Here is a 12,334-nt window from a genome sequence, read left to right as displayed (position 1 = left end):
TTTAATAGCCTATTATTGCTGCCTTAATATTGCAGTTAAGCTCATAAGAACTTTCTAAAATCAACTATGTGAGTTTACAAACACACACTTATCATTTGCAACTGGCTGGTCCTCAGGCACAGAACATTCAGACAATGGACTAATGTGTAGTTATCAAAATATTATTGACACGAAAAAGAAGACTATGGTGTATATGTAACTTTTATTGCACAAAGATACTGGGGGTGGATTTTTTTCCTGTATTCTAATTTTTCTACAACAAAACACGCAACAAATTTTTCATTTAAAAACTCAAAGACCTATATAATGGCCATTGGTGAAATAAAAGCCTATATATGTACACACACACACACACACACACACACACACACACACACACACTAGAGTATTCTATAGCTGCAAGAAAGTATAAGAAAGATTGCCGTTAGCTGCAAGAGTATAATTTCCAGAACGCAATGCTAATTGTAAAGAGCAAAATTTATATGATAGTATGTAAGAAAGGAAAAATTTGTGATTATGTTTGAAAAAACAAATACAAGAAGATAAATCAGATACTCAAGAAGTTACTTATATGGATGGACAGGAATGGGTTAAAAAAACTTATCAGAACAGAGTCAAGAGTCAGGCTGGAGTATAGCACAGCGGGTAGGGCGTTTGTTTTTCTTGCACACTGCTAACCCAGGTTCGATTCCCCAGCATCCCATATGGTCCCCTGAGCACCACCAGGAGTAATTCTGGAGAGCAGAGCTAGGAGTAACCCCTGTGCATCGCCGGATGTGACCCAAAAACCAAAAAAAAAAAAAAAAAAAAAAGAGTTAGGCTGGAGTGGCTCTTCAAGAGTACAAGTGCATTCTCTTTTATATGACTTGTGGAATCATGTTTTTTAAAAAATGTATTTTTTACTGAATCACCCAGAGATAGACCATTACAAAGCTGTCCATGATTAGGTTTCAATCATACAACGTTTTAACACGCATCCCTCCACCGGTGAACATTTCACACCACCAATATCCCCAGCTTCCCTCCCACCAGTGCCCCCATAACCCTCACCAGCCTCATTCCCACTTTCCTTTCCACTCTCTTCTCCCGTCCCTTTTTTTGGGGTGTGTACAATAAAGTATTAAGTTGTCATCATGTTTATTCAGGGAGTTCGGTATTTCTGGCAGGAAGGTACAGCTGGAGTTGCCTTTCCAACAGGATGGCAGTTTTGGGGTATGGATGTGACTGCCAGGGCTTCCTGAAGTACAGGGAGGTAGGAGGAGGTAGCCCATTGCAACTCCGATAAAGCGAGGTGTGCCTAACCCTCCTCCTACCAAAGTAAAGTAAAGTAAAGTAAAGTAAAGGCCCTCCCGTTGATCATCGATTTGCTCGAGCGGGCCCAGTAACGTCTCCATTGGAGACTTTGTTGTTACTGTGTCTGGCATATCGAATACTCTCGGTAGCTTGCCGGGCTCTCCGAGAGGGGAGGAGGAATCGAACTCGGGTCGGCCATGTTGGCTGCGTGCAAGGCAAACGCCCTACCCGCTGTGCTATTGCTCCAGCCATTTTTAAGTTTTCTTTCATTGAAGCATTACACACAGCCACAGAGATGCTAAGAGTATTGAAAGAGAAAGAAATTAATCATGAAACAGCATATTTCTTCCATTAATGGAACAGACTTTTATAGGTACTCTGCATTAAGATCTCTTCCTGATTTGTTGTTGTGTCAACTAGCATGGTTATAGTTTAATAAAGGCCCTCCCGTTGATCGTCGATTTGCTCGAGCGGGCCCAGTAACGTCTCCATTGGAGACTTTGTTGTTACTGTGTCTGGCATATCGAATACGTCACGGGGAGCTTGCCAGGCTCTGCCGTGCGGGTGAGATACTCTCGGTAGCTTGCCGGGCTCTCAGAGAGGGGTGGAGGAATCGAACTCTGGTCGGCCATGTTGGCTGCTTGCAAGGCAAACGCCCTACCCGCTGTGCTATCGGGCGTTTGCCTTGCACGCAGCCAACATGGTCGACCTCCTACCAAAATAAACAAAAATTCAAAAACAAAGTAAGAGGGAAAACAAAATGAAATAAAGCCAGCAACAAATGATCCTAATGTATTCTGCCTCACAGACCACACAAATATAAATGGTAAATTCTAGTCAGTAGATCACTTTTCAGTGGTAGAAGATGGTAATTTTTCATCCTATGATTCCAACAAAGTGGGAGTGCTTGGGAAGAAAATGTGAGTCAGGTTTCCTACTACTAAAGAAGTAAAAACGCAGATCAGAAAAGCACTAGAATAGCCTACATGGCATCAACAAGATAAGTTCTTGGGAGACCAAGAAAGTTTAAAGCTATTGAAAAAGGAAAGCAAATTTGCTCTTATAATAAAAAACAAAGTGGCAGGCTATAAAATAAATACCCAAAAATCCATGGCTTTCCTATATGCAAATAGTGAAAGAGAAGAAAGTGACATGAAGAAAACAATCCCATTCACAATCGTGCCCCAGAAAATCAAGTACCTAGGAATCAGCTTAACTAAGGAAGGAAAAGACCTGTACAAAGAAAACTATAAAACGCTACTTCAGGAAATAAAAGAGGACACGAGGAAATGGAAAAATATCCCCTGCTCATGGATAGGGAGAATTAACATTGTCAAAATGGCAATACTTCCCAAAGCACTGTACAAATTCAATGCGATCCCTATAAGGATACCCATGACATTCTTCAAAGAATTGGAGCAAATACTCCTGAAATTTATATGGAACAATAAGCCACCACGAATAGCTAAAGCAATTCTTGGGAAAAAGAAAATGGGAGGAATCAACCTCCCTAACTTCAAGCTCTACTACAAAGTAGTAATACTTAAAACAGCATGGTACTGGAACAAAGGCAGAACTGTAGACCAATGGAACAGCGTTGAATATACTGACATCTCCTCCCAAGCATATGATCATCTAATCTTCGATAAGGGGGCAAGAAAAGTGAAGTGGAGCAGGGAAAGCCTCTTTAATAAATTTTGCTGGCAAAACTGGACGGCTACATGAAAAAAAAAAAAGGCTCAGATGTCTGCCTAACACCATGTACAAAAGTAAGATCAAAATAGATTAAAGACCTCAACATCAGACCATAATCCATAAGGTACACTGAAGACAAAGTTGGCAAAACCCTCCATGACATTGAAGCTAATGGTGTCTTCAAAGATGTCACACCGCTGGCCAAGCAAGTAAAAACAGAGATAGACAAATGGGACTATCTAAAACTAAGAAGCTTCTGCACCTCAAAAGAAACAGTGACCAAAATACAAAGACAGTCTACAGAATGGGAAAGGATATTTGCCAAATACACATCCGACAAGGGGTTGATATCAAGGATATACAAGGTACTAGTTGAACTCCATAAGAAAACACCCAACCCCATCAAAAAATGGGGCAAGGAAATGAACAGAAAATTTCGCAAAGAAGAAATCTGAATGGCTAAAAGGCACATGAGAAAATGCTCCACATCATTAATCATCAGGGAGATGCAGATCAAACCAACAATGAGATATCATTTCACACCACAGAGACTGGCCCACATCCACAAGAACAAAAGCAACCAGTGCTGGCGTGGATGTGGCGAGAAAGGGACCCTCCTTCACTGCTGGTGGGAATGCCGACTGGTTCAGCCCTTTTGGAAAACAGTATGGACCATTCTCAAGAAATTAGAAATTGAGCTCCCATTTGACCCAGCAATACCTCTCCTGGGAATACATCCCAGAGAGGCAAAAAAGTATAGTCGAAGTGACATCTGCACTTGTTTGTTTATTGCAGCACTCTTTATGATAGCCAGAATCTGGAAAAAAACTGAGTGCCTGAGAACAGATGACTGGTTAAAGAAACTCTGGTACATTTACACAATGGAGTACTATGTAGCTGTTAGAAAAGATGAAGTCATGAAATTTACATACAAGTGGTACTACATGGAAAGTATCATGCTAAGCAAAATGAGTCAGAAAGAGAGGGATAGACACAGAAAGATTGCATTCATCTGGGGAACATAAAGTAACAAAATGGGAGACTAACAACCAGGAGTGACCGAGATTAGTACCAGGAATTTTGCTCCATGACTTGGAGGCCAGCCACACATGCTAGGGGAAAAGGAAGCTCAGATAGAGAAGGGAACACCAAATAAAGGGTGTGGGGAGGACCCTCTCAGGATGGGAGAAGCATGCTGAAAGTAGACTATAGACCAAATATGATTGCCATTCAATGCCTCTCTTGCAAACCACAGGATCCAAAAGGAGAGATAGAGAACAAAGGGGAATGCCCTGTCACAGAGGCAGGGTGGGATGGGGGAAGGGGGGGGGGGAAGTGCTGGGACTTGCGGTGGTGGAGGATGGGCACCAGTGGAGGGATGGGTACTTGATCATTGTATAACTGAAACCCAAGCACAAAAATTTGTAAGTCTATAACTGTACCTCATGGTGTTTCAGTAAAAAAAAAAACAAAACCCAAAACAAAAAAAAACACATACACTGTTAAGCTGGGAATTATCTCAAAAGGCTGCAGTGCAGGCTTTATATCAGCCCTTGAGTACCACCAGGTGCAGTCCAAAACCTTCAAAAAATAAAACTAGGAGCCGGAGCGATAGCACATCGGGTAGGACGTTTGCCTTGCACGTGGCTGACCCAGGTTCAATCCCCAGCATCCCATATAGTCCCCAAGCACTGTCAGGAGTAATTCCTGAGTGCAGAGTCAGGAGTGACCTCTGAGCATTGCTGGGTATGACCCAAAAGGGGTAAAAAAAAAAAAAACAGGCAAAAAAAACTCCTCCCTGTAATTTGTACCTAGAGATCAGAGGCACATGACTCTAGTTTAGTATCTGGCACCACATGGTTCTGTAACACCTAATAATCATGGAGGCCCCCTAAGTATTGCTAGGTATGGCCCTTGGTGGTCCCAAAGCACCAAAGCCAGGGGACATAGCCTCAGGCCCTAGGTCCTAGGATTGAACCATCCTACCCAATTGGCTGAGTTATAGCTGGGAGTCACCTGGACCCTTGGGCACTGTCTCAAAGAGTTTTCCCCTCCCCTCCATCAGATACATATACATATACACATACACATGTATATGTATATATATATGACAAAAGCCTTGGTCACATCTTTTGTAATCAGAACTTGAAAATATTGGCACTATTAACATTGATTTCATAAAAATTTTAGTGAATAAGTAAATTTATAAATTCATAGTCTGCGAACGATTTCACTATACTTTGTACTTAAATATTTTTGGAGATAATCTATGTAAACATCCTGTTTCCTAAAGAAACGTGTTCCTTACATTTACTACAGAGGCAGAAAATAGAGAACACAGGGGTGAAGGCACTTGCTCTGCATGCAATTGGTCCTGGCTCACTCCCCAGTACCACATATCCTGAGCACCACCGAGAATGACCCTGGAGCACAGAGCCAGGAGAAGACTTAGTACTGCCAGGGTGTGCCCCCACGTTATTTGCTACCCACAGATGACGTTTCCCGGATTTAATTATTACTGTGATGACTGCAAAATGGTGACTTTAATTCCATTTAGATTAGCTGCAAGGAAAGCTTTACTTCTTGTCATTCATTTCTATATGGACTAAATGTATTTTAAAGATTTTTTTTTTCTTCCTTTGGTGGTTTTTGGGTCACACAAAATTGTGCTAAGAACTACTCCTGGCTCTGTGCTGGGAGGACTATTTAGCGCCAGGGATTCGAACCTGGGTCTCTTGCATGAAATATATGAGCTTAGTCCACTGAGCAATCTTGCTTGCTTTTACAATGTTGGCTTTTTTGATACTCTACTACTGTATTTATTTTGATGCTCACTCTCTCCTGACTCAGAATTTAGAACCTCACACTACCCTGTGTCCTCTTAACAAGTGTTCATCACTTAATACTTAGCAGCGCAGTTTAATACCTTTTTTACAATTTCCCACTCATCCGCAATCTTTTGTTTTCGCTTCTTCAAATACTGTCTCCTATGTCCATTGCCTATTTTTTAAGTAATCAATGGCAGACATAGAAAACAGTAAATTATCAGATCACAAATACTTACATGAAGAACTGTGAGCCATTTGTATCCTTCCCTCTGTTGGCCATTGACAAGAGAAATTCTTTGTTGTGTTTAACAGCAAAACTCTCATCTATAGAGAAGCAAAGTTTTAAGCTACATTAGCTATAATTCCCGAAAAAATGCCATTTTCACTCCTCTTCATATCTTGTGTTCATATTCTGTTTAGTGCCAGACAAAATTTAGATAAAAATCAGGTTACGAGAAAAGAATTAAATATTAACCAGTAGTCTTTATCTTTTTAGCTTCTCTTATGCGAAGCATTAATACCAGTCCCCTTTCTTCCCTGTTTCTCCTTAGGTATTTGAAAAACAACAACAACAACAACAACAACAAAAAACGCTTTTTTTGGGGGGTCACACCCGGTGATGTACAGGGGTTACTCCTGGTGGTGCACAGGGGACCATATGGGATGCTGGGAATTGAACCTGGGTCAGCCGTGTGCAAGGCAAAAGCCCTAACAGCTGTGCTATCTCTCCAGCCCCTGCAATTTTCCTTCTTTAAACAAAAATAATTGAACTTTTCTTTAGGAAAAGAAAGTAAACAGAGCTAGACATCTGACTCAATGTCTAGTACATGCAAGGTCCTAGTTTTGGTACCAGCTCTCACAGCCCTACCTCCTAGCACTACAGGGAGGTCCAAGATCCCCAAACACTGCTTGAAATATCCCAAATAAAAGTACAGAAAAATCCAAATAGGTTCTTTTAGTTTTGTATAATTATCTATTATTCTGAGCAAAGACAGTCAGTCATTAACTTTCCCTGTGTCTGTCACAGTACCATTTATTACTAAGAAAGCAACTTGTCCCCCTCCCATTCACCTTTTTTTTTCTAGGATGAAAACTAGGCAAGGGGAAATCAAAATAAAACTGTAACAAAACTTGGATGTAAAGTATGAAAACTACTGAATTATTTTCATGTTACATCTTTCAAGTGGCCAATCAAAAAAACTATAGAAAGAAAAATTACAGAAGATGGGTGTGTTCTAGGGCCACACCTGGCAGTGTTCAGGAACTACTTGTGGTTCTCTGACCACAGGTAAGGCAAGCATCTTAACATCCTATATTATCTCTTCAACTGGAGAGAAAATCTTAGGAAAAAAACCAAACATTTAGCATACATAGGGGAAAAAATTTAATAATCATAGAAAAGTCAGGATGGTAGTTGCTCAGTGGTACAGCTCTTCCCCTACATGGACGAGGCCCTAAATTTAATCCCTGCCATCCTACTCTCCCAAAACAATCCTGAAGAAAAAAAGGACCCACTGAAAATATGAAGTTATAAAACATACCTCAAATTCCCATATAAAGCAATGTACATTTTTATTCTAGCACTACAACTGCTGAGAGTGTATTAAAGATTTATCTCGTGATACCTGTAGACCAGGTATTCACGGACTAAGACAAAAAGAAAACATTATCTTTAATATTTAATATTTCTTGGGTTTCCTAAGAAATTCTCAGGGGACCCAGGAGCCACTCAGGTATACTCAACCACCAGGGCCACACTCAGCAGTGTGGGTGTGGGAGGGTATGTAGGGGGCTGCATACACGGGTATGGTGTAGTGCTAGACTCAGGTCAAAGTGCACACAAAGCATGAACCCTGGCAACTGAACGATATCCCTGGCCCCAATATATTAGTTTTAAAAATCTAATACTATAAAATGAGGATACTCATTTTCTGGGTAATAATTAAAGATTTGTTCTGATATCCTTAAGTAATATTTATTGTAATGAACACAACCTTCCAGCTGATAATAAAAAATTCTTGCAAAAATGTAAACATCTATTATCTTCCACTTGAATGCAACTATCCCCAAGAGACTTGAACATATTTATCTATTTCTTGGCATAAAAATATTTGTGCGACTCCCTTAAAGATCTCTTGACAAAGCTAAAAAAAGCATATATGCAAAATTAACCATCATTCATTCCTCATAGAACAAAGTCTTTTCAAGGAGATTTTCACTCTCGAAGAAACTGCTTTACTGCCCTCAGTTTGACATGGTATGAAGGAACTATCCTAACAAATGCCTCCCTTTTTCTAACATGTTATCTGGAGTTCACACTCTTACACAGTATTATGAATAGTTTGAAATTTTATAGTTTGATTACAAATTTAATTTTTTGATCTTCACCACAAAATTCATGACAATAATTAGTTTATTTGAAAGTTTCTTCGCAGCTAGGTGCTCCCAGTGGATCACACAGAGAATAGATACAATTTCTGGATGATCATATACTTTTGCTTTCACAATCACACCTGGACAATGTTCAGTCCTGATTGCAGCATCAGACATATACATTTCAAATACTCATCAAGAACACTAAAAAATCAATGCTAATGGCTCATTCAGGTAAGTTAGGGTAGCAAAAAATTCTTCCGAGATCTTTATCCTCATGAAGAAAAGTAGAAAAGCATGATTATTTACATCAGTTGGCCTGTCAAGTGGAACAAAATATCTTCATCTAGTGCCTCTACATCTTATTCTTCTTTATCACAGTGGCCCAGTCAATAATTTTCTTCATGGTGCAGTCCCAAGTGATCTAGCCTACAATTTGTAGCAGCCTGAGGATCAAAATTTCCTGGGTAACATTTAAGATAAAGGCCACCAACAGTAAACATTTTGTTGGTTTTAGATATCCAAAAAGCAACTAAATAAGACACCTGAAGCACAAACTTACTGCTAGTTGTCATGTCTGTTAGACTTCTCTATCTTCTGTGCAATCTTTCTCCAAAATGGAGTGACCTATATATCTGTGAGATCACTATGCTTTGAACACAAGTAATAATCAAATTTGGAAGGATTTAAAACATCAATTAGGGGCTGGAGAGATAGCACAGCGAGCGGGTAAGGCATTTGCCTTGCACGCGCCCAACTCGGGTTCGATTCCCTGCATCCCATATGGTCCCCTGAGCACTGCCAGGGGTGACCCAAAAAGCAAAAAATAAATAAATAAATAAAACATCAATTAATAGAATTTTGGGACATATTACATACTAGGGAGTGACAATAATCACTGCAGAACTACAATTAAACCACGCTTTAGGTACTCACTGTTGGTGTCTAACAAATTTGTTTCCTTTTTTTTGTTCGTTTTCTGTCAAACATTCTGAACTATCAACACACACATTTCTTTGTCCCTGTTTCTTTAGAACTTAAGCAGCAGAAATTAAAAAAAAAAATTATCACTACTTTTCTCTTAACATTGTGTGTTCTTTTTTGGGGGCTTAGAGAGTGGGGTTTCATACCTGCTGATGCTCAGGTACAACTTCAGGTCTGTACTCAGGGGTCCTGACAACGTGTGAGACCACGGGGTGCTAAGAATTGAACTAGGATGGGCTGCATGCACGGCACATGCCTTCACCCCTGTACTATCCCTCTAGTCCTTATTTATTCCTTTTTGGTTTTTTGGGTTGCACCAGTCTATATTCTTACTCCTGGCTCTGTGTTCAAGGATCACTCCTGGAAGGCTCGGGGGACCATATGAGGTGCTGGGGATCGAACATAGGCCAGCCGCGTGCAAGGCAAGTGCCATACTCACGGTGGCCCTATAGTTCTTGATTTTGCTTTTAAAGTTTAAAAGTTACTACTCTTTGATTTTTTGTTTTTGTGGGGAAAAGGAAATGGTGCTACATTTTATAGTGTAGTGACACAAAATAATTTGATTCCCAATATACCAAACACAGGGTTAAGCAAACAACATACATAAGTACAGCGAGTTTAAGAGTTTTCAGGGATAGAGGGTGCATAAAATGCCAACTAAGACATGTTGTCTACAGGTAAGTTGACATTATGCACACTGACAAAACAATGTACGTATATACACCAATACTTATAACCTCTCCTTGAGTAGAGCTATCCTGCTCTACTTTGCTACATGATCCATATGCACTAGTTGCAAAAACATTTTTGGAACTGCAAAGAAGTTTCTGCAGACTAGCAACTGAAAACCATTGCTAAGTATCACTGAAATCTTTCAAATAATGCTATATACAAATGTTCAAAAGACAGAAAACCCCTACCTTGAGAAAGATCTATCATGTAGATACTTCACAAGAAAATTAACCTCTATATTCAGTGCATAGCTGGCTTCTCGTATTCTGTTCAATAAATAACCCTACTGATTCATCAAAGATCAAACTAGCAAGACATTAAAAATAATTTAAATGTAAACATTTTACCTTCAAAAAATCCTCCATAAATAGATTCCCCTCCTCTTCCATTTCCTAAAAATGAAAAATATGTACTCTTAAGACAGTAATATACTTGAGGGTACCACCTATAAAAAATTCCTAAAAAGCAGGTGCAAAATTATTGTAGAATTCTCTTTAATATTTCTTTGCATTTAATTTGCTGGGTGAGGGTTCCCTTTAACTGTTGTTTGTCTAAAAAGCTTTTTAAATCACTCTTAATAAATGGTATTTATAAAAAATAAATTTAAAATATCTGCACAATAAAAAAAAAGTAGGTGCGTGGATGACTTTGAATCAACAGCAGCCAAAGATTTACAGCAAATCATAAAAAATATTAAAGACAATACTGACATGATCCCAAATCACTAATTCTCTCCTCTGAGATACTGGTAAGAAAGTTTCAGAAGCTATTAAAGCGTGGCTAAGAAGGTCTTTCATCAGAAATTACCATTTTTTAAAATGTCTTTAAAAATAGTCTGCTTTTAGACCCCGGCAGCTTGGAGCAGAAAAGTGAACGGACTATGCGTTAATCCAGGCCATCAGGTCTGTCCGGAGGGGAAAGGGTGTAGCCCCAGTCGCCTTCTCCTCTCTGGAAAGAAAGATGGCGGCCGCATGGGAGCCTTGTGGACAGCAGGTATGAGCCGGGGGACTGGGGGCGACTAAAACCTCATGGGAAGGGGGGCCTTCCGGTCCGTCCTTCACGTCCTACGAAGGTCACCAGTTGCCCCCCCATGAGCGGCTCCCCAGCACGGCCACAGCCCCAGAAGCACAAGGACTTAATGCAGAAACCAGCAGCTTGGAGCAGAAAAGTGAAAGGACTATGCGTTAATCCAGGCCATCAGGTCTGTCCGGAGGGGAAAGGGTGTTGCCCCATTCGCCCTCTCCTCTCTGGAAAGAAAGATGGCGGCCGCATGGGAGCCTTGTGGACAGCAAGTATGAGCCGGGGGGTGTGGGGGCGACTAAAACCTCATGGGAAGGGGGGCGTTTCGGTCTGCCCTTCACGCCCTACCGAGGCCACCAGTTGCCCCCCACTAGCGGCTCTCCAGCACGGCCACGACTCCAGAGCACAGAAACCAATTTCTTAACTATCTGACTTTCAGTAGAAATACTTCCAGGGTCAATAAGTAAAATAGCAGAAATCCAAAACCAACATATAATTCTTGAACCCAGCTGTAGAAAGCAAATCACTTCACAATGCTTTGTCAGCATGTCTGATTTGGGGGGGGGGGGGGCGGTAAACTCTAAATAAATAGTGGTGAATCTTTTATTGAAACAATGAATCTAATCAAAGCAAAAAAAAAAATAAATAAAATAGTCTGCTTTTACAATAATCATAGGTAAACATTACATAATTACCAGGTATGACCAAATCAAGTACATATATTAAAAGGCTACTAAGAAATTACTATGCTGTTGTATAATTTGATCAAAAAGATTTGCCTAATGTTATTCAAAAAGAACATTAAAAACATAATTTTCTCAGTCTTACCTTCACTGAAGTCACCACCTTGGACCATAAAATCCTTAACAACTCTGTGAAAGAGGCAACTCTTATAATGTAATGGTTTTTGAGTTGATTTTCCTGTTCCCTTTTCACCTATACAGAAGGAAAATTTGTGGGCCATTTAGCAAGAATAAAATGAAGGAAGTAGTATAAAGCAAAATTAATGGAGACTACTGTCCTTATAAGACATACCTCTCTTGAAATACACACACACACACACACACACACACACACACACACACTTTAAACTACAGAATTTTCACTGTCATAGTTTTTAATTCATTTTTAAAAATAACCCATGCTTTCCTGGAGAGTATACAAGTCAATTTCAGATAAAATCCCATTACAACTAATATTTCTAAAAACCATTTCATCCTGTAGTTAATGACTCATAATCTGCATGTTAACATGCATGGAGAAATCTAAAATATGTTAAATCAAAAGTAAAAGCAATCTATAATCAAATGGGCAGCTGAAAATGTCAACTAACCTGTACAGAGACAACGAAAGTTCTCGCATGTTTTTGGACACACATCAGAAAATAGCTCAAAGACAACTCTTCCAGC

At 39.8% G+C, this 12,334-nt stretch overlaps 1 protein-coding gene across 4 annotated transcripts in view; it reads right to left on the bottom strand.

Moving 5' to 3' along the window:
- Nucleotides 1-12,334, bottom strand: part of PPIG (peptidylprolyl isomerase G) — a 44,296-nt gene that overhangs the window by 17,544 nt on the left and 14,418 nt on the right. For all 4 annotated transcript variants that reach the window (XM_056110288.1, XM_056110290.1, XM_056110289.1 and 1 more), the window contains exons 3-6: nucleotides 12,259-12,333; nucleotides 11,754-11,861; nucleotides 10,253-10,297; nucleotides 6,053-6,140 (exon numbers count right to left, since the gene is read on the bottom strand). In XM_056110288.1, the coding sequence (XP_055966263.1) occupies nucleotides 6,053-6,140; nucleotides 10,253-10,297; nucleotides 11,754-11,861; nucleotides 12,259-12,333 (316 nt within the window). The remainder of the gene's footprint in view (nucleotides 1-6,052; nucleotides 6,141-10,252; nucleotides 10,298-11,753; nucleotides 11,862-12,258; nucleotide 12,334) is intronic.

Source organism: Sorex fumeus, unplaced genomic scaffold (assembly GCF_029834395.1).
Source record: "Sorex fumeus unplaced genomic scaffold, SorFum_2.1 ptg000009l, whole genome shotgun sequence".
In the NCBI taxonomy this organism is placed as follows: domain Eukaryota; kingdom Metazoa; phylum Chordata; class Mammalia; order Eulipotyphla; family Soricidae; genus Sorex; species Sorex fumeus.
Note: the sequence above shows the minus strand (reverse complement) of the source record. Positions and strands in the feature narration are given on the sequence as shown.